General features: G+C 45.3%; 1 protein-coding gene and 1 long non-coding RNA gene across 2 annotated transcripts; one reads left to right on the top strand and one right to left on the bottom strand.

Moving 5' to 3' along the window:
• Positions 1 to 67: 67 nt before the first annotated feature.
• Positions 68 to 26785, bottom strand: vsnl1a (visinin-like 1a). Its single transcript, XM_085373569.1, has 3 exons — positions 26623 to 26785; positions 2142 to 2357; positions 68 to 265 (listed from the first exon to the last, which is right to left on the bottom strand). The coding sequence occupies exons 1-3, from the start codon at positions 26782 to 26784 to the stop codon at positions 68 to 70; spliced, it is 576 nt and encodes a 191-aa protein (XP_085229695.1). The 5' UTR covers position 26785.
• On the top strand, positions 9732 to 20332 carry LOC146616774 (uncharacterized). Its single transcript, XR_014906896.1, has 3 exons — positions 9732 to 9935; positions 18906 to 19023; positions 20000 to 20332. It is a non-coding gene; the product is annotated as an uncharacterized LOC146616774 (long non-coding RNA).

The raw sequence follows: 26785 nt of genomic DNA, 5'->3' as shown, positions 1-26785 counted from the left end.
AATGGAACATGAAATTCTTTCTGTGCAGTCCGTGGCGGCTGGTGGAGCGCTCCGCTCGCCCTCCGGCCTATTTCTGGAGGTCACACTGCAGCAGTAATACGATGGACGGGTCGCTCTTGGCCGCCTCTTTGAACTCCTCCAGCGAGATCTGATCGTCGTTGTTCTTATCCATCTTGGAGAAGATCTTGTCCACCCTCTGCTCGGGCGTCAGGCCGTCCTCGTTCATCTTCATCATGATCACCGTGCCCACCATCTTGTAGATGGCCTGCAGGGGGAGGAAGAGGGCAGAAGACTTTTAGAGCACGCTGCAAAGTTTCCTTCAGCTGCCAGTCTCTAAATCTGTACTCTAAATATATGTTCCTGTCTATTTAGTCCTGAGGAGGCTGTAAAACGTTGTGAAACTAGCACTTGTGTTAGCTGTTAGCTGCTGTTAGCTGCTGTTAGCCTGTTAGATACTATTAGCTGCTGTTAGCAGACGCTAGCACACGTTAAAGATGCTTTACATTGTTGAGCTCGGACACTTACATAATCATTCTCACACAATATGAAAGTGAGATTTTTGGGATAGTTTTTCCTGGTACTGGCTGGCATAATATTAGCTTATATTAGCTGGCTTGTTGTCAGCTGTCTGGAGATGTGAGGGCTGCAAGTCTGAACTGCTGACAATAAGTAATTGCGACAATATTGGGAATAAATTGACAGTTTTGTGTGTTAGAGGCGAGGCTTGAGGTGAGGAGGAAGAGGATGACATGGAAATGAGGAAGGAGGGAGACTGTGAAAGATGTACATGTTCAACTGTTGCACATTTATAGTTTGAAAGAGCTATTTGTGATCTTAAAATTCAAAGCAACTTCTATCATAAGTGGACCACACATGTGGCGGCTCTCCAGCCACAGTCCAACACCTCTATTTAAGATGGTGGGACAACATGGCAAGTTCCACAAACTGTGTCTGCTCCTCCGTATTCTCTATGGATTAATTATGAGTTTATGAAAATACAGAATTAATCACTAATCGATGTATATTTACAATATTCTTATTTTTCTATAAATACCCTCAATAAATTACTTACTGTACCTTTACGTGGAATTTAAGCTTCTGAGTTCGATCTACGTGATAAAAATACTGTAATCACAAACTCTACACAGTAACTTATTGTGTAGTCTGACAACAACAACTATGACAAACATGCTCTTTACTGTTGTTTCCTACTAAGCATTTCCAGTAGCTTCTTCAAAGAGAGAAACTCCACTGCAGTTATAGCCAGTCGGCTGCAGAGCTTTCACGTGTGCTTTAGCTAAACCTATCAAGGATGCTGAAGTATGAAGCTGCTTAAAAGTGGTGACTTTGATAGTAAAGTTTGCTGTAATGTCTATTAGGAGGTTCTATTTGTCGGTATAATTGGATATGCTGATCAAATAAAACAAGGACAACACAATATCTGCAACCTGCGCCGACTACAGATGTTGTTAGTGTTGTTCACCCGCACGACCGACAGGGTGAAATACAAATCTGTGCAAGTTTCCTCTGAAAAAGCATGAACACCGCCTCTCTTCTATTGCTGCTGACACAAAGCTTTTTAATTATGTCTTTTGTAGTCAGAGAGACATTAAATTCTATATGTTTCAGATCGCCTGCAGGCGGAGAACGAACACTGCATATTTTCCTTCAGCTGTCACGTTCTAATGTTTTCGGGTGTCTTCGGATGTGACGTTACCGTTCAGAACAACTTCACTGTGGATTTTGTTGCTAATGTTTGCCTGCATGAAACAGTGGGAAATGCCTTTGGGAAGCATGAAAATGAACTGAATGCTGAATATGAAGAGGCATCAATTCCATGTTTCTCCAAATGGCATTTTATTGATCCTTAAACAAGGATCACGAAAGAATGATAAATTAATGGATGCCTCAGTGCAAACAGGTCGAGGGGCAGGAGTGGCCTGAATTACAGATGAGGACGTTTGTCTTTAGCTGCAAATTGTTTGAACAACCTGTCTCAGACTCGACAGCCTCAGCTCAGCGCTCAGTAACCAAAGTACAAAAATAGTTGTCCTGGTGACTCAGCAAGTTACAAAGCTAGTATAAGGCTGTCCAAGTAAAAATAATCAAACCCCTTCAGAAAGTTTCTAACCACATTATACCTCGATGATCTCCAGCATCTCCACCCGTGTGATTTTGCCGTCTCCATCCAGGTCGTACATGTTGAAAGCCCAGTTAAGCTTCTGCTCGAAACTGCCCCGTGATGTGATGGACAGTGCGCAGATGAACTCTCTGAAGTCGATTGTGCCATCGCCGTTCTTGTCGAAGGTCCTGAAGGCGTGCTGGGCAAACTTGGACGCATCGCCATAAGGGAAGAACTACAAAGAAAGAGAAAGGGGTGGGTATGTACTCGGGTATGTTTCTATGATTCAGTCATTTGAAGTCATTGGGCACAAGAGCCTTTAGATAATGTTTCAGAAATACAACCTCTAGTGTTTTTCACACGAGTGGCCAAATAATGTACAAACATGACATCTCCTGAGAAAGCAAAGCATTTGCAATCAGTGAACACTGATTATCTTGGGTGGCTAAATGAACTTCGATTTCCTATTGCAACTTTTGTAGGCTGTAGCTTTGTTCTCATTAGATTCACCAGTGACAGTAATTGTTCCAGGTGGTCTGTTTGGCAGTAGGATTACTCAAAGTTGTGGACAAATGTGCACAAAGATTTAGCAGAAGTGTTGGCTGAACGTCTGAAGCTAATCTGAGATGGATGAACTGAACTAACAAAAGACTCGATATCCTTGTGGACCCAGCCTTGGTCGAGGTTTTCAGTCTCACGTGGCTGTTGCTGTGTATTCATGTGCAACCATCCATACTGTAAAGATGTCCTGGATAGCTGTCGCTTCCAAACGCCCAGAGCCTGCAGTCTTTCTTAAATTCTAGTTCCAAAACAGGCAACTCCGGTTTACCGTGTTCACGAGTCCCTGAAGGTGACCCCAGGCTTTCCCATGAGTAATGAACGTCAGGATCTCTGACACAAGTCGCAGCTAGAACTACTTTACACTTTAGCTCCAAGAGATATTCACACGGCTGTTTTATCCTGACACGTGTGACTTTAATGTTCCAAGTTACATGACCTTTTCCCTCACAGCTTTGTTTCGCCGGACTTCCTGCTGATGCTGATCTGATGTCTGATACATGTGCATCTGTTGGCTATGCGGCTGCTAACGTGAGGGTGATGATATTCACCTGCAAGCGCGGTAGAGCCCATACTTTTGTCATTTCATCAAACCTAATTAAATCAATGTTTTGTAATTACTTTAGTGATTAACTCACTTTAATTTAGCACTTTAGCCCGATTGCTAGTGAAAAATGCCGATAATTATCATCATCGGCCTTCTCAGCAGAACCACATTAGCATTCTGATTGGCTGAAGGTGTATTTGTAGCATAGATGCTACCTTTAAGGCAGTTCTGTAGATAATACCTGAATTATGTAACTAAAAACAAACCAGTTGAAGGTGTAACCATGTGCAACATAATTTCATTTGTTGAATGTTGCAGATGTTTTTATTTCACTCAGCTTTTCTCTGTTTTTGTCCACTGATGCCTAATTACACAGCCCATCTCTGCTCACAGTTCAGTAAAGGCACAGGATCCACTGGGTTTTACCCCCAGTAAAGTACTTGAAGCACAAAAAGTGTGTTGACAGTCGAAGCAATCCATATCATTACTGCACGCCAGCAGCATATGAACACAAGGGCAGAGATTAATGCTGTAACTGCGTGGAAGGCCACCAAGCCCCCGCTCAGCTCTTCGTCATCTACCGTACAGCACGAACCCTGTGGGCGGCTGCGAGAAGCTGAGCCATTCATTAGACATAACCTTCCGTTTGACCTCCCTGGTAAAAAGTCTGGGTCGATGGTTAATCTTAGCTTGAGCGAGGCTGCTCCCTGAGGACTTGGGCGGGCTGCTTCAATCTTCATCGAGCAAATGGAACAAAGAGAAAGATATTCCATGTTGTTTTATTACTTTTGCACCTGATTTCACCATAACTTGTTCAAGGTCAGGCGCAGCCATGCCACAGAGTGAACGTGTAAAATATGAGCAAAGGAGTCTGTGCAAAAGAAGAAAGTCAGGCCCTCTTAAACTTTGTGTAATCTGCGTGTTCACAGGCTCACATTCAGGAACCACAGCAGGCATGCGGGTACCTTCCCCATTTAATATATCTGGAAATGTCAAGGCATCCTGCTTGTACTGACATTTGCAGAACTACACAATGAGCAGCTGAGTTGAAACACAATTTTTCTTTTTCTTTTCAGTGAACGTCACATTTCCACTATCAGATTTCACTCAGAAAGAAACGCTGTCGTCAAAAGAAGACTGATATTTACTTGTGCAGTAATCTTTGACAGCATGGATTTGTTCTTGGACCTTACCAGCCTTGCACACATAAAAAGCACAAGCAAGACCCCGGCACAGCACAGAGCGGGAATCAATGACAAAGATATGGCATCGATTAAGCTGTGAAAAGCATTAAAAGCGTGAACAGTTGAAGCTGTAACTTCAAAGTGTTGAAAAAAGCCTGCAGATGGGTAACAGGCAGCAGTTAAATCTGGCTGGTTTTCACAACCAGTGGAGTTAAAGCAACATTAGCAGTTATTTGAATTGCTAAAGTCACCCAGCTCCGTTCTGGCCAACATCAGTGTTAGACTCGGGTTTGTGTAGAAGCCTCATGCTCCCCCATGTTCACCAGCAGGTTTGCTGTTCAGTGTTGGACACGTAGTTTACAGCAGAGCCTTCATTTAGATGAAAAATGTATCTGGTCAGAAGTGTGGGGTCACACCACCTGTTCTGTGAATTCCTGTGTTTCCACAGGTCGATAAAATCAAACACCCAGACTCTCTGCTGACTGAGTAACTACAGAGTTATTCAGCGGTTATTCCTCCGGCGCTAACACAAAAACTGTACGCCTCAAGCTTCATAGCATGGATTTCCAGGGCTGAGCAGATCCTGTAGCTGTTGTGTGCAGGTAGCCCAGTACTCGTGTCCATACAGTGCACCTGAAGCGAAAGAGTGAAATTGTGTCCCAGACAAGGTAACAATGAACTTAGTCACACAACAGAGCTCTGCAAAGCTGACTATAACTCCAGAGTCAGAGGATAACTCCCTACAAGCTGACCACAACAACCTTCACAGCTTTGGTTTAAACGGTGATATTTTAAAAAGGATAGCAGCCGATGACAGCTTGGTGACCGAACTCATCAGTTTCAAAGGCTGCAGCCAGAGGAGAGCACCCGTCAATCATTATTCGTTATTAGCACATGCACACAGGGGCATTTAAGGACGCTTCCCAGCACTGGACTCTTGAGGGGCAACCACAGGTTCTGTCCCTCTCTGACATCCTGTTACGTCACACACCAGCAGCACATGTTTTGATGGAAACCTCACATAGCCTCTCTACTTAAACCAAACCCTGCATGACAAATTTTCTGCTTTATTCCCAAATGAAGTGCAGTCCAAGGTGTTTTTCAGTGTTCGCACCGTTGTTGAATCTGTTTTCAGCTAGTTCCCAGAGCCGCTGGCTGTCCCTTGGTTGTATAGCTTCGGGCCAATGAGGACTGAGACATGTAATGTTCTGTTGTTTAAAAGCCAATGTAACGATACTGGAATACACAGCAGATGAACTGGAAGTGTAATGACTCTCATTGACTCTCACATGCTAAAGTGACATGACTTATGCAGCATATAGTTGCTTGTTTGCACATCCAGAAACATTCGTTAGGTGTTTGTGTAGGTTACAGGACAGCACAGAAGCTCTGATCACAGCAGCACAAGAGCATCCTCTAAGCACCACAGAGGCAGGAGTCCACTGACTGTATCACCCATGCAGACTGTCCAAAAGTGCCCCAGAGACTCAGCACAGAGCAGCGAGATGTTAGAAGCAAGCTGGGATGGTGTACAGTGGGAGGCACAACCAAGTGGCTGTGCTAGCGTACAGGAACATCTGTGCCACGTATGAAGTCTCCAAGCTCCCATAGGAGCTTCCAGTGTTCCACACAGACAAGCAGCTGCTGGCCGACCAACCACACGCAGTGGTGACTGACAACGATAGATGAGAGAATCCCAGCAGACAAACAACAAAATAAAGACATACTCGGTGCCATTAGGAGCATCAGGCCCTGTAACCCCGAACCTGGAACAGTGACTCCAGCAGGTTCCAGGCACAACATCAGAAGTTTGAGGAACAGCTAAGGTGCACAGAAACCTCAAACTCCTAGGCCTCTGCTACAGGACCTATACATGCATGTATACACGTGTCTGTATACTGATCAACTACAGCAAGCCAAAGCCCATGTGTGCAGCAGACAGTCTCGTCACACTCAGAAACAAGGATGCTGCCCCATCCTGCACTAAGACTGGGGGAGGAGACAAGGCCATGAATCCTAATGGGAAAATGGATTGCAGTGACTTGGAGATGAGGGATGAAACCACAGAGAGTAAGGGTTAGACCGTGTTAGCTCAGGTTATAAAAGCCACAATGAGGTCCCACCCATGTAAATTCTGCTGCAGTGCGAGCCGATCAGACTGCAGTGGGAAGTTTAGAGAAGTTCAGAAGAGAAAAGATATGCGGGGGAGGAGGGTGTCAGCGGGCACAGAGATGAGAAGAGACAGAAGAATTTCAAAAGAACGAAAGGAAAAAAGGAGCAAGGCAGACAAAGTGTGAGAGGGAGAACGACAGAGCTTACACCCATGATACAGGTCCTTATCTGCCCTTTCAGAGAAGCCACACTAATGCGAGGCTGGAAGTCCCTTTAGGGCAGGGACAGCCAGCGCGAGCCAGCTTGCATGCACGGGACGCTTTGTGCATCAATGCAAAGTGGCTTCCTTCCCTCCTTCCCCCGCACGGTTCTGCCTCAGATCATCCCCCAACCCCGGAGGAACGGGAGGAGGCACGTGGACCTACGGGACGACGCGGGAAGAGTTGAGGAGAGGGAGGAGGAGGCTAAGTGAGAGGGGAGAGGAAAGGTGCCAAGGAAGGGATGCGGGAAGGATGTTTAAGGGGTGGGAGGGGAGCGAGAGAGAACGCCACTGCAGTTCCCCAACAATCTGATAAGTTATGAAACAGTTACGTAAAAATGAAGAAAGAGCAAACAGGCAACAACAAAACGTTCACTCGATGGCACGCAATCACAGTTTAACAACCAAAAATGAGCTCGTCACCACTTGAAGGGACCGTGTCCTCGACTTTACACTTACAGATATTAGGCCGTTAACGTCTCCATTAAGTCGTTCTCTCCTGCTGGTCTGGCAGCTGTTTGCAGCCGGCCATCAAAGGATGGGCTCAGTGCCAGACCGCTCAGCCAAGGGCCAGGCGCACAGGCGCAGCTGCTCTAATAAAGGCTAATGTCGCAAGGTTTGCATGCGTGTGTGTGTGTGTCAAGGCTGATTCTGTCAACAAGCACACACCACCTGAAACATGCTGCTGGTAAATGGAACATTAAAGCCTTTATAATCAGCCTGCAAGCTGGTACTGGTGCTGATCCAAACGCTGGGAGGCAGGGAGACTGGGCGAGAGAGGACAGGAAACGCGTGTGGGAGAGAAAGACACTCAATCGTCACACTTAACTGAAGGCCATTTCACACTGACAGAACGACTGCAGGATCATGGAGCAGATGAATATTGCAGCTCCAAAGTGCCGTGAAACTGCAAGTGACTCAAACGAGCTCATCAGTAACAACCAGCACAATGACTTTGACTCCAAAATAACTTCCAGGAAGTGTCTGATCTGCATTTCTCTTTAGCTGAACTCTGCCGGCTCTTCAGATAAGCGTTCGGCTGAAACTGCAGCTTAAAAGCTTTGAGTGATGACATCACAAGGGTCAGCATTTAAAGACATTATATTTACTATCCACAGTTTCTGATACAGTTTGGAAGCTGCTAATACTAAAACTGCTGCACTGTAATGTGTGTGTGTGAGAGACTGATGAGAAGCAGCAGATAAGGACGAGCTGTTTGGCATTTCTCTGCAGTTTGAGCTAAACTCGCCACCCATGACGAACTCTGCAGTCAATCCAAATCCCCGGACCTTTAACCAGGAAGTATTTTCATTTTGACCAGCGCTGCCAAGTTTCTGTTACCTCTCGCTGAGCTTTCGAGCTCATCTTGCTAATGAAAGTGGGCAGCACTGCCAGATATGAGTGAAAGCTGTGGAACACGAGAAAGTTTTATCCACTCAAACGTCCACAGTGAAGGTGAGACAAAAGATATCGTAGTTTCTGAAGGCGATATGGCGCCAAATGCAAATTAAAATATAAATACATGCAGGTGATGTGACAGGATTATCCTAACAAGCCACCATCACACAATGACCCTATTATGATGTTATCGTGACATCATCATGACCCAGACCTAGAGACCATCTGTGATCGTTGGGGTGGCACTGGTTGCTAGGGAAAAATGAGAATGACCAGCGAGTGAGTGATTGGTGTAAAACTGGCTGCTACAGCCCTACTCACACATGGGTCAGTGCCCACCCCCTCCAGCAACTCCAAGTTACTATGGAAAAGTAAGTAAGTATTTGCTCAACAAGGGCCTGATATCCACTTACGAGGACATTATCCTGCTACTGTTCTATCGAATATCCTCATAAGTGGCTCTCATTTTTCTTAAAAACAAAAATAAGGTAAAAAAAATAATCTGGTGATTCTTTGTTTTTACATTCATCAGGTCCCAATCAGCCCAAATATCAAAGAGAAATTAAAAATGCTGCTGTGGAAGAGTTCAGGTCTGAGGAGGTTAAAAATAATAACAGATGCAAACCAGCCTTATCATGCATTGTGCTTATAATCTTACCAAACAAAGCCAGTAGATGAGCTGCTTTACATGCTGCAGACCTCTGCAAATGTCAAACCACATGACCTATTACCATCCATGCACTCAGAGTCCCACAGCGCCCGCTCTGAACCGCTGCCCTGTCGATGCCGTGCTCCGTCACTCTAACTGTTTTTCATGGATTGGGAATCATTTGAAATCTATCCCTTTCCAAATGATTCTACTTGCTGCTTCGATAGAGCTGCACACAGTGAACATACTCGACACTCAGTTTGCTGGTCATCGCTTCCCTTAATATGGACGGTTCAATATTCTTTTGTCAGGGAACTAAACCCAACAGGGAGACAATAACAATAAATCAGACTGATAAATATAGTAATAATTTATGATCTCTTGGTGATGCATCCACACAGCCCCCCCGAGGTCAAGGTCTCCTTGCATAAGAGCCCTGCAGGACACTCTGTTCTGCCTCTCTGTTGTTATCAAAGGCACATTTGCTATTGGCTGTGCATCTCTCCAGTACACGAGCACAGGGTGCAGAGGTCAGTCTGAGCCTGTGATCCGCCCTTCAAAGTGCTCGAGGTCTGTAACAACAAGGCTTTAGCTTTGACGTGTTTCATACAGTTTCCATCGCTCTGGCACCAGGAGGGGGGGGAGCCACACCTTTCATGCATTCCTTCGCCAACAGCGTGAGATGTAAGCAAAGATACCCTAGCCTCGCTTTGCTCTACGGCTGTTTACATCACCACGCCACCAGAGGTCCTGCTTCATCGAGCTCGAGAGCAGGAGAGGAGAAAACATGCATAATCAATCGGGGGGGTGGGGAGGTTGCAGCGTGTCTGCTTGCGTGTGCGTGCGCTCTTACATAAAACGCTCAGTGACGTGCCAGATACAGACACTGAGCCGGCGCAAATCTGTGGCTGCTCCTGCGTCCAAGGCCCCGGGGTTCAAACAGACAACACAAATACAAACACACACTTTGCTCTGGAAAATGCATTTTTAGTCATCCGCTCAGGTGAGTGCCGGCTGCGATATCAGCTTTGTAGCAAGGGAGCAGTGTGTGAAGAACAGTCAGTGAACAAGAAGAGCTCACCTAAGACGCGAGTGTCGTTTTCATAGTAAGTAGAATTATTTTTGTGAAATCAAAGCTGCTTTTCATTTTGTTGATTGATGCAACCTCCGTCCTCACACAGTCAAACATCTGTTTCTTTCTTCTACACTAGCATCTTAGGGAGCGCAGGTAAATGGAAAGATTAAAAAACTAATTTCTGAGGTCAAAGTCACTTATTTATTACAAGAATAAGAACACAATCCGATTTTCTCTGATATTATAACGTCTTATGAAACAAACTGGAAAAATTGTTCTGAAAAAACTTGAGAGATGTTTGAAACTTTTGGGAATAATAACCTGAGCTTAGGTTAGACTTTAACATCAAACATACAAAATCTTCTGAGTCTTGCAAATGTATCTCAGAGAACATCCATATTTTTTCTTTTCTCATAAATGTAAATCAAATCAAATCAAAATTTATTTATATAGCACATATTAAAACAACAGTGTTGACCATAGTGCTTCACAGTCAATAAAACTGTGACAAGTCGTAACAAGGTTTCCGTAGGTGAACCTGCGGAAGGATCATTACTGTACAACTGTAATCTTAGATGGTGCAGATGTTCTTCTTTTTGTCCTGTATCCCAGTTTATACAGCACCAAATCACAGCCTTTATCCTGGAAGCTCTTGGCGACAGTGGGAAGGAAAAACTCCCACAGCCTTCAGACATTACTAGATTTTTCTCTACGGTACCATCGGGGAGAAATGTACTAAAGCTTACTGAAAACACGTCAGCGCTCTGCTCTGCGCCCTCCTGCTGTCACTTTATGCTGACCTGTAAAACAACATGTGTTTGCTGTCGTCTTAAACCACACGTGCTGTTACCATAGTAGCCAGGAGTGCAGTTTTTTTAAGATGACGATTTTAAGTAAGCAAGTTTGCTTTGATTAGAGGGGGAGGATTTTAAAATAAGGACTAAATATTGGGCCTTGAGCAAGAGAAGCCACTTCACAGAGCCATAAACCAGTCCCACCAGTGTCTGTTACGACACCACATACAAACGATATGAAAGCCTGCTTTGAGAAGCTGGCGAGATGTCCCGCTGCAGTCCAGAAATCGGCCTGAAAAGCCCGTTCCTGGGCTGCTTGTGCTTTGAGAGGAATTTGGCACTAACCTGTCTCCAACCCTGGTTATCAGTGGTTACAAAACACCCATCTGGCAGCAGCAACTCTGCATTAGGAGCATAAATGACAGCACAACAGCAGATGGCACTGTTGAGGTGTGGAAGCATATTTAATGCCCGAGGGAGCGAGTGAGGAGAACAGCTATTGGCAACGAGGAAAGAATGAATAAACGCATCATGTTGCTTCCATAGCAAAATTCCTAAACAATAATCCAGATTAAAACTCTTCATTCTGATACATAAATATCAGATATACATATATGTGTGTGTATTAGCCGGTCTTATCCACCATTATTCCTCCGTGTCTCTCATCAGACACAGAAAAGCTAGTAAGAGGTGCAGGAGTGAGTCACTGCCAGCTTTGGCAGGTGGACCTGAGGGCTACCCTCTGCTCCGTGTGACGTAGTTCAAAGCGAAGCAGAACAACAGGGCAGAAATAAAAGGACGACTGTTTTATCTTCCCTTTGCCAGTGGTGAGTCTAAAATGGTCTTTTAAGAGCTTGGCAGATAAATCCACAGCAGCTTGTGCTTTTTTGAAGGCGTCTTTTAAACAAAAGCTCACGATCGAGCTTCTCCTGCTTAGCCGGGGCGAGAAGAAGAAAGGAGGCGAGGGAAGAAAGAGATGTAGCGTTTGAGAGGGAGGGAGGGGGAGAGGCAGGGAGGGGGAGAGGCAAGGCAATTTTATTGGTGTAGCACACTTTCAGCACAAGGCAATTCAAGGTGCTTTACATGATTAAAATAAAACATGAAACATTATAAAAGTAAAATACAAGAAAACATTTACAATAAAACAATAATCAAGACAATAATTTATATGAAAAATTAAAACAAACCAGTAGAGAGCCATAATAGGATCAGTTACTCATAAGCAAGTCTAAATAAGTAAGTTTTAATTTTAGAGTTAAAAGAGTTCAGTGTCTCTGCAGCTGTGCAGTCTCCTGATAGTTCCAGATGTGAGGGGCATAGAAACTAAAAGCTGCTTCTCCAGGTTTAGTTCTGGTTCTGGGGACGGTCAGTAAACGAGAGCTGGAGCACCCGACTGATCTGGATGGTTTGTAGCATGACAGCAGATCCCTAATGTACTCTGGCGCTAACTCATTCAAGCATTTATAAACTAATAAAAGCACTTTAAGGTCTATTCTGTGAGCTACAGGGAGCCAGTGTAATGGCTTTAGAACTGGAGTAATGTGCTCTATTTTCTTGGTTCTAGTGAGAACACGAGCAGCAGCGTTCTGGATCAGCTGCAGTTGTCTGATTGGTTTTCTGGGTAAACCTGTGAAGATACTGTTACAGTAATCAAGGAGATAAATGCATGGATGAGTTTTTCTAGGTCTAATTGTGCCATCAGTCCTTTAATCCTAGAAATGTTCCTCAGGTGATAGGAGGCTGACTTTGTTATAACTTTGATGTGGCCCTGGAGGTTCAGGTCTGAGTCCATTATTACACCTAAAGTTCTGGCCTGGTCGGTAGTTTCTAGTTGGACCAGCTTGAGCTGATTACTGATATTTAATCGCTCTTTTTTGGGTCCAAAGAGAAGTACTTCAGTTTTGTTATTGTTCAGTTGAAGGAACTTATGAGACATCCAGTTATTAATTTGGATAGGTTCAACATCACCTGGTGACATTGAGATATAAAGTTAAGTATCGTCTGCATAATTGTGGTAGTTAATATGGTGGTTATAATCTGGCTTAACGGGAGCATGTAAATGCTAAATAAGAGGGGCCCTAGGACGGAGCCCTGGGGGACCCCGCATGTGATTTCTATATTTTGTGATGAAAATTGGCTAATTGACACAGAAGTTCCTGTTCTTAAGGCCGGACTTGAGGCGGTGAGGAAATACCACACAACGGGGAAAAACCCCAACAACACAACAACAACACACGACCTCCTCTGAGTTCTCTCTGGATGTCTGCAGCATGCTTCATTACTTGCATTGTGCTTCCATTTTACACGACTCATCAAACATCCTGGGCTTCTTCCTCCTCGAGCATGAATTCATTATTCATGACTGCTCAGTCATGTTTGAGTCTGTGCGTGCGTGCACACATGGAAAAGCCCGGTCCTGACTCTGCACGTTCACGGCTCTGTCGCCTCTGCTGCCACGGTGTTGTTTCCATCTGACTTAGAGAGGGCTAACACACCCACACGATGTCTTAATGGCTTCTATCATCTCCCCCGTATGAGCCTATTTATAAAAGTCAGGGATGTAATTTTGACGTGTGCTCGTTCTCACCCTGAGGTGCATGCCAACGTACAGCTAGCTGCACTCTGGAGGCTACACGTCTGTAACCTACTTTAGGAGCACCTGCCTTACACGCACTGAAGTGCTGCCAGCTGACTGCTCTAATTTTAAGTAATCAGTAGTGCTCTGATTTGATGTGTTGCGTGCTGTGGTGTCGCAATTACATGAACAGCAGCAACCTTCTCCTCTCTCGATCCACTTCTCACAGGTACGGGCGTCCTGCCTGCTCTCTGAGTTTGCTCGGAGGGTAACTAGTCTGTCCGGCAGAAAAAAACAAAGACAACACGTCCAGCAAAAATGCCTTGTTGATGTCAGTGGTCAGAGGGAAACAGGCAACAGTAACTCAAACCGAGGTATGCAGAAGAGCATCTCTGATTGCACAACATGTCAAACCTTATAAATGGTAAAAGGCCTGTATTTGTATAGCGCTTTACACATCCAGTCATCCACCCAGTCACACACACATTCACACACTGGTGATGGCAGCTACATTGTAGCCACAGCCACCCTGGGGCGCACTGACAGAGGCGAGGCTGCCGGACACTGGTGCCACCGGGCCCTCTGGCCACCACCAGTAGGCAACGGGTGAAGTGTCTTGCCCAAGGACACAACAACCGAGACTGTCCAAGCCGGGGCTCGAACCGGCAACCTTCCGATTACAAGTTCAAACTCTTGAGCCACGATCGCCCCTTATACTTCTAACAAACTGACTCTTTGTTGTATCGCTTGGTATTTTTCACTTGCTGTGGATGTAAACATTACAACAGTACGATTGCAGGTCAGTAACAATCTCACGGCCCTCGTAAGAAACCACAGGTCTAAAATCCCAGAGCATGACAACTTCCCACCTCTCGTGACTCAACTTTGGGAGTCATGGAAGAGCGGCGAGGCGTCCTCCGTGATGCATCACACCATCCTCGTGGTGAGTATTGAGATGGAGGTACAAGGTAGCACCTTTGCAAACATCTCTTGCCCATAGGCCAGAATTTTAACAACATGAAGCCGTTTCATGGGTCCATCCTGTCTTGTATTAATGGTGCAGGCTGCTGCAGGTAGCGTAACAGTGTTGAGATATTTTCCTTGCACACTTTGGGCCCACAGTACCAGCTGAGGATCATTTCAACACCACAGCCTACCTGAGTATTGCTGCGGATCGTGTTCATCCCTTTACGACCACATCTTCCGATGGCTGCTTCCAGGAGATCATTCCACTTTCTTGAACATGACGCTGTACTTCACTGTAGTTCGTTCAAATGGCCTCCACAGTCACCAGATCTCAATCCAGCAGAGCACCGTTGTTGGATGTGATGGAACGGAAGATTTGCATCACATGCACCAAACAAATCTGCAGCAACAGTGTGATCCTGTCATTTCAATATGGACCAAGATCTCGAAGGAATGTTTCCAGCACCTTGTTAAATCTGTGCCATATAAAATGAAGACAAACGAGCTTCCAACCTGGTACCAGCCAAGAGTATCTAATGAAGAGCCCCTGAGTGCATGTGCGCAGTTCTGATATTTCAAAAGCGTACGGACATCACACGCGCTCCACTACAGTAGCTTTGCATGACAATGGTTCAAATGAATCCTTATTCACCTTACACTGTGGAGCAGGTGTATGCCTGATCTGCTCTACCTGACATCATACGTGACATAACTTGTTTGGCTCATAGGCGTACTTACATCGACCTCAGTATCTGACACGTTGATCAGTTTGCGTACCTACCATCAGAACAGTACAGAGAATCTGGAAAAACATAGCAGATCCCTTTATAATTCTGCAGTTGTATTCATGTTTTATATCCAAGTCTGTTGATTATTATCATCGTCATTATAAAGTCTTACTTTACAGCTCAGGGACATAAATATCTAAACGTTCTCCAATTCTTCAGACTAAAAGAGAAGCTAACGCACTTACTGATGCATAGTGGCCACATGTAGGCTAGGCTATATGTCACGTTCTATGTAAGTACTGAGGCGTAGGCTTTATGGGTGCTTATACGTGATGTTCTGCAGCACTTATCACGTCAGTCACAGCAGTTTGAATCGGTCCAGATTTGCCTCCATAATTAAATGCTTTTGGAAAAACAAACTTCATTCTGGGAATCTGTTGGCTTTATTATCTGACATGGCATACCCACGGGGAAGGAAATTCAGATGCTGCTGATTGAGAGACCCTCACTGCATAACCACCAATTTACTAATGTGTTTATCTTACTGCTCAAATCATATCGATGCAATTATGGCACAAACTGAAGCATGACACGAGCTGTTGTGTGGTTGGGATCATTTTGTGACAGAACAAAGGTCTCATCGCTGTAATGGCTTCACTTTTGTAACGGTCTGACGATAGTTTCTCTCTTGCAGTCATGACAAGTAAACCAGACTGGACAGCTGGGTCAGCGAGGACAGATAAAAAGATGGCAGTGAGTAAAATCTGAAACAGTGGACTCGAACAGCAGGTTCTACAGCACCACAGTGAGTGCAGGATTTGTGTTTGTGAGGGGGTCATCAGGATAAACCTGGATTTCACTGAGTCCAAGTCCAAGCATAGAGGTAGACGTGAGTGTAATAGATCCTCTCCAACAATAATTATATTTTTTCTTGAACAGTTTTAAAGCCTGAAAAGCTCACGATGCACATCTTATCCTATTTTTAAAGGTCCATGTGTTTGAGAATGTGCATGCCTTTTGAAAACTGGTAAATATAATATGTGTGTATAAAATCTTGACTTCTTCCACATGAAAGTCAGGGGTCAGAACGATGGGGCTGTGGCGTCTCTCTCTTGGGTGGAGCTTGCTGACATGGTGGTTTGCACTCTTGTTAACCAGCTGAAGGTCACTCTGGCTGCCACGGCGGGATTTAGCCTGCACCGTGACACTAAGATAAGATAAGATAAGATAGAACTTTATTAATCCCTCGGGTGGGTTCCTCTGGGAAATTCGACTTCCAAAAAAAGCACAGCAACGACCGAAGTTACAGTTACAGAACTGTTATATATATATATATACACACACACACACACACACACACACACACACACACACACACACACACACACACACACACACACACACATATAAATACAGAGACAAATATAAATAAAATATACAAAGGGGATAAATAGAATAAATAGGAATAAAAAATAAAAATACAAGTGAATTGCACATTTCAAGTATTGAGTCTATTGCACTGTTGACTATTTACAAAAAGTATTGCACAAGGTATTGTACAGTGAGGTGAAGAGGCACTGCAGCTTAGTTGTTCCCCCCTCCTTTGTCCTCCTGTTTCCCCTCCCTCTCCCCTCCAGAGAGGAGTTAAACAGTCTGATGGCGTGTGGGACAAAGGAGTTTTTAAGTCTGTTAGTTCTTGTCTTGGGGAGAAGCAACCTGTCACTGAACAGACTCTTCTGGTTGTTTATGGCCGTGTGCAGAGGATGCCCAGCATTGTCCATAATGTCCATCAGTTTCTTTAATGTCCTTTTCTCTGCCACTGTCACCAGAGTGTCCAGCTTCATGCCGACCACAGAGCTAGCCCTCCTGATAGCCACTAATAGCCTTGTTCACCACTCGTCACCACTCGTCTGTGATAGAGGATGTGCCAGTGTGCGGCTCAGTCTGAATATAATTTCCCCTGCTGAACGGACCCCATTATCGCTCTCCGTGCATCTAAAGGCCCTCACTTACTTCCTCTTCTCTTGCTCCCACACCTCAGCAGCAGCAGTGAGGTGCCCTCAAAGTTACTGAATAATTCAATTACATTTTTACAGTCCGGACCGAGGCGCCGCAAAGAGGCCAGAGAGCAGCCGGAAGGCTTAAAAGCAATTCATTATTCCGAGTCGCCATCTGTGCGTCGGCCTTTTCGCTCTCTCTGTTTCGACGTGCCTCTGCAAGCACATTCACGTGTCCGTTACAGCTCTACAGCTTCTAGTGCATCTGATCTGCAACACTCGGAGCAATTAACACCAATTTTCTGTTCTGAAGGACTCGCGGTGTAGAAACCACTGTTTGTCTTTGTGAAAATTACAGTCTGCTTACTCAGTGTCAGATTCTCCTCCCTGTGTGCTTTCCAAACATTGTAAACTACTCGTGTTCATAATGAGTGAGTCATTTAGTCTCCAGTTTATCATCGTCATTTGTCTGCTTCGCGGTTCCTGAGCAGCTTCGAGAGCATCGGGATTGTTTCTATATTTGTGCAACTCGTGAACTGAAGTCGACACGAAGTATTTCATGCTGTCGATGGAATCTCTGCCTTTCAGGAGCCGCAGTGTGTAGCATTCAGCACTGTGTGTGTGTGCGCTTTGTTGTGACAACGATGGAGAATGGCATGAGCGCTTCTGAGATGACAAAAGCTATTTTTAGTGCACGGCAGCCACAAGCCTCCTTGGAAGGGAGGTGAGAGAGGAAGTGGGCAAAGATGGAGGAAATAACAAAGGGGAAGATGCAGAAAGGAAGGAGGGAGAATGGCAGGAATCGACATGGGAATCAAATAGGAAATTATAATAATTTGATATTCTTTGTGCATGTTCGAGGGGCTGTAAGAGCTTTGGTGTTGTCCTGCTCCGTGTATCGTTTTGTTACATTTATTATTTTACAGTAAAATTATAGTAACACATTTTTTCAATCTTTCTAAACCAGAATAACAGAACATCAAAGAATTTACAGAAAATAGCGCGAGAACGATCCGTAAAAATGTAACACGTGCAAATAAAAGACAAAACACAAAGACGACATTATGAACCGTTACACAAAAGCCTGTACAAGTGTGTAGGGCTGCAGCGTTTGATTATTTTAGTAATCGAGTATTCTATTGATTATTTCATTAAGTAACTGGATAAGAAAACAGCCTTGTTGTGAACTCCATGCTCTGTCGGGATTGCTGCAGGTAGTTGCTGGATGGGAAAGCGGTGGTCCTGCGGCCCAGTCCTGGATTACTGTCCCCGCTGAGCCTCGGACAGCTCGCACTCAGGGCGTGGAGGCGGCTCGGTGCCAGGCTGCCCTGTGTGTGCTTTGGTGGCGTACGTCAGGCGTATCGGGCCGATTAGCAGGACAGACCAGCTGTTTGTCACCTTCCATTCCCGAATCCTGGGCAGAGCCCTGTCTAAGTTGCTGTTGTCCCGCTGGGTCGTGGAGGCCATTCGGCAGGCGTAAGCGTCTTCAGGAGTTTCTGGAGCGTGGGTGCACTCGACTCGAAGGGTGGCCACATCGTGGGGCTTGTTGAGGGGAGCCTTCCTCTCATTTGTGCAGCGGTCGCCTGGTTTTACAGCTTGAATGCGCAGCCAGACCCTCTTTCGGGTAGCAGGTGCCGGGTGCCCCTCAGCGACAGCCTACATCTAAATGGTCAGCCTAGTGTTTTGCGGTCAGACCATAGCGGCTGGCTCTGTTGCAGGACTTGAGGCCAGGATTGCGTCTGGCAGACGGCTTTGCCTTTTGCATCTGGTGTGGCCTTCACCGGGCCGTCCTGTGTAGATGTAAATCTTAAATAGTTTGTTTGCAACACTGCGATGGGTGTGGGCTGCACCGTCTCCTCATGGGGTGTCTTAAAGAGTTACTTAGTGAGTTATGTTGGGTAATCACAGCAGGCTAAATCATGCACTGCTTTCTCCTTGCAGCAGCAGCAGCAGTGCATTGAGCCTACGCTACACAGCTGTGTGCCGTTGTCTACAGTTTGTGGCACAGCGAGTAGATAGTGCTTCCCCGAGCTGTTTGCAGCCAGACAGAGAGACACTGGTAAGCATCGTCACAGTCAAGTCTAATTATCATTATTATTATTTTCAATTATTTAATGAAATTCCAAATTGTCTGATTAAAATCCAATGTGTTAATATCCACCATCACCCACTCTAACGAGTTACTGCCTATCAGTAGCTGGATTACTGTTTCCATTTTGGTTGTTCCTGATTTTGCAGCCTTCGTCCAAAACGTGGTGATTTGTTTTTGTGTCATTTGTTTTCCATTTTTGTAGCTAGAAAAACAAAAAATCTTCACTGTAACTAAGGTTGATACTGGTCCACGCTGACACATCCCAACAATTAGTGATGTAGCAGCCTCTTAAAATATTCACATTTTGTTGTGCAGTACAGAGATCTCTCAGCTCCAAGCTGCTTGGCTGTCACAGAATTATTAAATATGTATACGCCCAAGACTTTTATTTGTTTTTGTACAAGTGTGCGCTGTCACATCTATGCCAAACGATCTCCTATAGCTAATTTTCCATGTGCGGTCGTTTCAGTCTTTGTCTCCTGTGATTAGGGGACATATGTTTCCTCGCAGAGACGGGCTGTTGGCCAGATGATGTCAGTGTCCTTCTGTCACTCCATTTACCTTCCTCGCATTCAGCCCTCCGATCCGTCTTTCTGTCTGTTTGTGGGGAACACGGGGAGCCTCGCAGTCTGCTGAACGGTGCACACAAACACACATGCGCGCGCATCACACCCGTCGACAGGAAAAGCCTTGAGGCTATGAAAGCGTGACGCGACTGAGCAGAATCCATCCATACATCTGCTGCATATTCAGGTCAGCATCTGGCTGAGCGTGGGCCAGCGTTACAACAATGCATCAATCGCCTCCCGCGCAGCCACAAAGCACACGTATGATGTCTCCGTGTATATTTCCCTGGTTTTAGGAATTATGAGGACCTCGTTAAATGCATTTAGCAAACACTCAAACTGGTTTCGCTTTCTGTCTTTTTGCTGTTTTAATGCAGGAGTCAGCCACAGATGACTGGAAGGGAAAAGACAGAGTTTCTGTTTGCAGCAGAAACCACAATGAAGGCCATTATACTGATGCTGCCTTATCACAATAAGTCTATTGATGCTCACTGGATGTTACTTGGCAAACAACACAATAACACACAGACACACAACACCAAGAAGGTATGAATCCTGTTTTGCAAGTGTTTGGATCACTGTTAAACGTGCGCATTTCTGTGCATGTGTGCGCATGTGTGTGTGCATGTGTGTGTGCATGTGTGTGTGCATGTGTGTGTGCATGTGTGTGTGTGTGCATGTGTGTGTGCATGTGTGACTGCATGTGTGTGTGCGTGTGTGTGTGTGTGCATGTGTGTGCATGTGTGTGTGCATGTGTGTGCATGTGTGTGTGCATGTGAGTGCTGTGTGTGCATGTGTGTGCATGTGTGTGTGCATGTGAGTGCGTGTGTGTGCATGTGTGTGCATGTGTGTGTGCATGTGTGTGTGTGTGTGCATGTGTGTGCATGTGTGTGTGCATGTGAGTGCATGTGTGTGTGCATGTGTGTGCATGTGAGTGCATGTGTGTGTGCATGTGTGTGTGCATGCTTCAAGCACAAAAACAAAAAATTTTGCAGTGACACAAATCTATCACCTCTTTGTTTCTGCGAGTGTCATTATCCTGTTACAAATGGCTCACGGAGCAGCTGGCATGTCATGGATGACAAATTTCACACACTGTGGCATGGACGCACTCGAGTGCGAGTTGGCACAGAAGCCTGCGATCAATTTTTATGTCGCTGTCTGGTGTTGGCAGTGCCGCTAAACGTGAAGATCCGCTGGGACGCGATGGCTGCAACGAGTCATTTCAGCGACCTGGGACAGTTTGACAGGATCTGTGGATTCCACAGGCTCCGTATGATCTCCGGCTCTTTGTGACTCAGACTCTGCTTTGTGTCCTGCTTGGCTGCAACTGGAACAAACTAAACATCATGTTGAATTTAATAAGTCATGAAATGAACAGCTGACAGAATGTGTTTACTGTGGCAATGACTCACATTATAAAAATGCTTTCCTATAGTTGCCTTTACAACTGGCCTCCAATGGCTGCACGTTGTTGGGTAAACTTTTCCTTACAGCTAAACTAACTTTTACGTACAGAAGACAACCAGCCTCAGTTTCACATCATCCTAGCGAGTGTGATTTATAAGAAAGATCAAATATGTGGATATAAGAGAACATATGATGGTTTCCCTGTTTTCTGTCATGTATATTGTTACAGTGCTGGATGCTTGTACTGAATCCCTGCGAGCTACAATCTAAACGCTTTGTGTTAGACAGTCCTCCATACTGTTGGCTCTGTATGACATCACACAGACAGGATAACCCTAATACGGTCATTTCAGCCAAATAGAAGCTTAGTCACCACCTGTGGTTCAAACTTTCTGCCAATCAGAAGAAGGTTCCCTTTTATTTAATCCACAAGCAGTTGGTTTGTGGATTAACATAGTGGGTGTTTTCTGAATAACTCTGACTTCATTCACTCTTCATATAAACTGCATTTAAATGGATAAATTCCATTTCATTTACCGCACTAATGCACATTTGCATTGTGCCATTATCATTTGGACATTTCATCCAATTTTACAATCTAAAATCTAAACGTGACTCAATGTGATTTCCTATCTTTCAAACGTATAAAAGCGACGGCTTCAAAGAAGCATAATTCAGCACATTTAATGAGACGTTCTCTAATGATAATGCAGCTCGTTCATAACCCTCCAGCTCCAATCAAATCTAATAAGCAGAGGGAGCAATCACAGCGTTAACATGTACAGAGAAATACTGACTCGCCACACGTGTGCCCTCAGACACAGACACTGTTATTTCCAGCTGACACTCTGCACCTGCGCTCTATCGCAGTGCCTGCATCCTCCTACAAGAGCGAGAGACAAAGTGCGTGTCCAACCAAAACAGTGCATTACCTCCAGGCTGGCAGCCGAGTGTTTAGCACCCTGACAGGGAGGGCTTGTGGACAGCTGTCGCAGGCCCGTGTGGGGACGGGCAGGATGTCTCCTGCTTGTAAACGTAGGAAGCTCGACTCCAACGAGGCCTAATGACTAATAAATAATGCACGCGGGCTTCCTTTCGCTTGCTTTTACTTTTCTCATCTCTGCCCATCTCTGCTTCTCGCTTTCAGCCAACGCAAACATGCTGTCCCGCCCCCCTCCTGCTAAACACATGACCCCCCCACCCCAGCACTCCCACCCACCACGAGCCACCCAGGAACAATCTGTCCTGTTAATGTGCGGCCCTGTTTTCCCACACTTATCAGCCCTCTGGATTTAAATACAGCCGTACCGCTGATACTCTGTTGCCTGGAAACACAATACGATGCAGTAATAATAATAACAGCATTTTACCCCCAAAGCCTGCAGGACCCTTTAAACGGGGGCCACGTTGCCCCAAACTGTTCCTCTGTCGCACTGAGAGGTAAAGAGGCTTCTTTCTTTTTCCGTGGGTTTCTTTTGTGCCTGTTTCCGTCCTTCAGCAGCTCGGGTCATTTCTGCGCCGTCATTTTAAAAGATTTTCGGTGCCTTTCAGGAGACTTTAATGGAACAACTGATCCAAATGGAAAATGTCATTTCTGGCCCTGACAGACGTTCTTTGTTCGGGTTCTTTTCTCCAAGAATACCTTCACTCATCTCCAATGTTTTCTTCCTCAGTTCTTTTCTTTATAACAGCTGGTCTCAGCTGATGCATGACTTCCGACGGCATTTAGAGGAAGTGCGCCGATGACCTCACTAATTTCATTGTTCTTGACAATGACAATAAATAAATAAATACTAAATACTGGCAAGGCGTGTCTTACATAACGGTAACTCCCTCAGGTTAAGAAGCATTTCCTGGCACTCCTGATGAAAGCTTCTTACTCTGGCTCAGAGTGCTTTCTTCCATGAGAACTAAAGTTAAAACACGCAGTGAACGAGGACGAGATGCTGAGATAAGCCTGATGTAACAGCAAGATAGTACGGAAGCACTCTGCTGCACTTTCATGTACTCAGTGTTTTTAGGGCTGTGCGATTCAGAAGTGGCTGCTCCTCTCACAGGGAGCTGCCGGGACTGCTTATGATCTGCCACACGTGTGAATAAATAAGTTTAGATCTGCTGGATCGAGTCATGAAAACCTTCCTTTTCCTGTCAGTAGCAGCACTCCTGCTAATAGAGAATAATTGTTAAAGTTGATATTTTTAGCCACTTTTTGCTATTTTATTGCAGTTTGTTTGTTCTTGGATCATCATTGAATGCGTTCATCCTTGTTTTGTAAGACTAAATGAAGAAATCAGGGGATAAATTCGCACTGCTGGGTCAGAGGTAATGCGATACGGTGGGATATTAGCATTAGAAGGTAATCATCTGTGATATCATCTCTGATATCAGCCTCTACGATGGTTTTCTGCCCAGATACAAAAGAGGCGAATGGGAACGTGGCAGCATGCCGGCTCAAACCCAGAAGGGTTTTTAATGGCAGCGTAATTTGCCTCAGTGGTTCTTGTGGCGATTCAGAGTACACTCAAGTGAGCCTCCAATCAGCCCTGCTCACACCAACTGTGGGAAAACTCACTAAGTACACATCATAGTGGTTTTAAAATTAACACATCTTTAATGACTAACACTGATGCCACAATATCAGCCCACCCTACTTCTCTGACTGCTGGTAGTTTTACTGTCATTATACTGCAAACCTGCTCGCATGTTAAAAATCTCTGCTAAACCGAACCAAAGGCACCCAGTCAACTTTCCTGTATTCAGAGCTGGGACTGGTGGACTAAAAGAAGCCTTCGACGATAAGGCTGATCTGGGAAGGCGTTAGACTCTTCAATCTTTAGAAAATCCAGCCTGTGACAGGAAACTTTGGTCATTTCAGACCAGATCCGGTGAGCACAGGACTCAAAGTCCGATTTAGTGTGTGGGGAAACCTGAAAAATCCACACTGCTAGCATAGCAGCAAGGAAAATATTTCCCCTCAGAGAAGCTCCTCCCAGACTGATGTCTGTTTTCTCTGTGGGAAGGCGGTGATCACGCCTGATCTTTGTGGATTAAGCCAAACATATTAGCTCCTGTTACACGAGCTATGATGCTACAAGCGTAGAGCTCGTATGAAGGTGGAATTTGGCAAGTGATGCTAAAGAGCATCACCAGCTTAAATAGAAATTCACTCGCTGGGCTCACGTCCTCATTTTAGGTTTGACAGCGTTTTAGTAGCTAAACGTACGAGCTGAGCTGCGGTTTGGGGAACGCCTCAAAGGGGACTGCGGCGGCTCCCGGCCCAGCAGAGCCCCATGTACTAAATAGAAGTGGCAATACGAAAACGAGAACAAACAGCTTGTAGAACTGAGGGGGAACATGTGTAGATGAGAGCTGGAAGGAGCGTTTGGAGGCGTGGTCCCGCTAATAAAATAAAAAAATACTTTATCTCCAACTAATGACGGCGACTTCTGGCCGAGGTGAAGATGCACAATTACTTTGTACTTCAGTAGAATTTTCATGTATCTGTACTATTCTTGAGTATTTATGCTTTTTACACAAATATCTCTACTGTTCACGTCCCCGAGTTTTCAAAAACAGGCTTGTTACACAGAAGACCCTCCACGCGCCGCTGGGAAAAAACACATCATCGATGCATCGTCTATGGAGCCACGCTGAGGGGTCGAGGTGAGCCGGGATGATCCAGAACAGCGTTTTGGATGCAGATGTCTATAAGTTTCGGTTGCGCTACCACAAATATCAGCAAACATACATACGTGTACAGTCTGTGGCACAGTGTGTCTGCTAGCTGCAGGTCCAGCTGCTCTTTCCCAGGGAGAGAAAAGAAAAAGACGGAGGTGATATTCAAAGGTAAGGACTGGAAACGTAAAGCTTGTGTGCAAAGCCTCATTTTTGAGGCTTTTGAGAAGCTGTGCTGCTGAGGTGATGCTTTCTCACAGCGGGAAACATCCTGCCGTGCAAACCGAAGTATATTAACGTTTTGTTATCCAAAGATTGCCGGAAAAAACTGGGGAGTGTGTGCAGCTAAAGCGATTAGCCTGCAGCACTGTGGTGGAGTTTACAGTAATGTGCTGTGCTGGTGCAGAGCATCTGTGGTGGACATCATGTTAGGTTACATCAAGGGTAGCACACATCTATTTAGATTTAAGCTGATGATGCTGATTCGATTCAGTGAGCTCCACCTTTATAAAGCTTCATACTGCTTCTGGTCTCCAGATGTTCCTGCTGCTGCATACGAAGCACGTATTCAGCTCAAGAACACAAAAATAAACTTTTTGGGGAGTTTTATGTTTTAAGGTTCCCATCAGATAGAATTACTCATTAACTGGACTGGTTAAACTGGGCTGGATGAAGTGCCCAGTAAGATCCAGCTGTATGTAATACATTTGTGTTGTCATAAGGGCTCAAAACACTAAGTAAACTCTGCAGGTTCATGTAGCTTCATTTTTCATCACAGCTTGTTCCTTCAGTTTCAAAACTACCCTGAGATGTATGAAAATGCTAAAATCAGCACACGAGCTTATTGTTTGCTTGTATATGACACTTAAATAGTTTGTTTGCTTGTTTTTTTGTGTTATAAATATGATACAACCCTCCTGTACCACGACGTGACATCACACGGTTGGACCGTGTTCTGATTTTCAACTTGAACCCGAACTTAACGTGACCGCGGAGGAAAACACGGCGAAACAAAACGTGCATCAATACGAAGACGCAGAGTTCACAGAGGTGAGGCGGTGAGAGTGGGCGGGGCCCCGGCGGCTGAGAGGAGGAGCGTTTGAGAGCGTTGCTTCTGTCATCAGCTGTTTCTGGTCCAACATATTCAAGCAACTGTAACTTCATGATGTAGTTTTTTTTATCCAGGTTTGTTTCGCCTCGACTGACAAAAACACAAAAACAAAGTGTATTTACTGGTCTTTGGTTTATTACTGGTCTTTGTGGGGGAACTCCCGAGCTCACTGAACTGGTCTCAGAGGAGACAGCGGATGGTTTACTGCCAAGCAGGGGAGCACCTAACGTTTCCCAACTCTCCCATTTCTTAAATCCAGTTTGTCTTTAGCTGTCTCTGATTTGTGGAAACAACAGCCGGCGGTATTTAGACCGCACGGATCCTCCCCTTCCTTCTCCTCTTCTCACTTCTGTTGTTTCCTCTCGCCTGGAAATGTTAACCAGAAGCTTTGTGGTGTCGTCGGGATGATTAGAAATAGCAGTTTTATAACTGGTTTATGTCATCAACCCTCCAGTGAACTGCAACCGAAGTGTAATTGCAGCATTCATAGGTGAAAATATGTGTTAAATATTTCAGATGTTTTAAGACGATTAAGCCTGTTGGCTGAAATCGTTGGTTCTTCTTCACACAGCGAGTCGAGCGTCACTCTCTGCAGCAAACTGTGCCGCTGCCTCTTTATTCTCCTCATCCAGTTCACACAGCGTCACGTCCCTCTACTGTAATCTGCCCTCGCTGTTAGCAGCCACACCAACAGCTGCTCTGTGAACGCCTGCTCGCTGAGCTACAGGAGAGTCAGTGTGTCGTGTAGTAGCACATAACACGTGTGCAGTCCATCACAATGAAAGTGAGCCAGTGGAGCCTCACCTTGACGTAGAGCTGCTGGAACTCCTCCAGGTTGAGCCGGCCGGTGGGACAGTCCTTCAGGAATCCCTTGTACCACTGCTTCAGCTCGTGCTCGTTAAACTCCGTGTTCTTCACCAGATCCTCCATCACTTCAGGGGTCAGCTTGCTGTTCTGTTTCCCCATT

This window comes from Diplotaxodon limnothrissa, linkage group LG15 (assembly GCF_057381915.1).
Source record: "Diplotaxodon limnothrissa isolate DT_005_m linkage group LG15, D_limnothrissa_male_GT1.1, whole genome shotgun sequence".
Lineage (NCBI taxonomy): Eukaryota > Metazoa > Chordata > Actinopteri > Cichliformes > Cichlidae > Diplotaxodon > Diplotaxodon limnothrissa.
Note: the sequence above shows the minus strand (reverse complement) of the source record. Positions and strands in the feature narration are given on the sequence as shown.

Excerpts from the sequence above, each read along its gene's own strand:
- vsnl1a (XM_085373569.1), bottom strand. The coding sequence starts at position 26,784 with ATGGGGAAACAGAACAGCAAGCTGACCCCTGAAGTGATGGAGGATCTG. Across the intron at positions 2,358-26,622 it reads TCCAGCAGCTCTACGTCAAG|TTCTTCCCTTATGGCGATGC; the intron begins GTGAGGCTCCAC and ends CTTTCTTTGTAG. Across the intron at positions 266-2,141 it reads AGATGCTGGAGATCATCGAG|GCCATCTACAAGATGGTGGG; the intron begins GTATAATGTGGT and ends CTCCCCCTGCAG.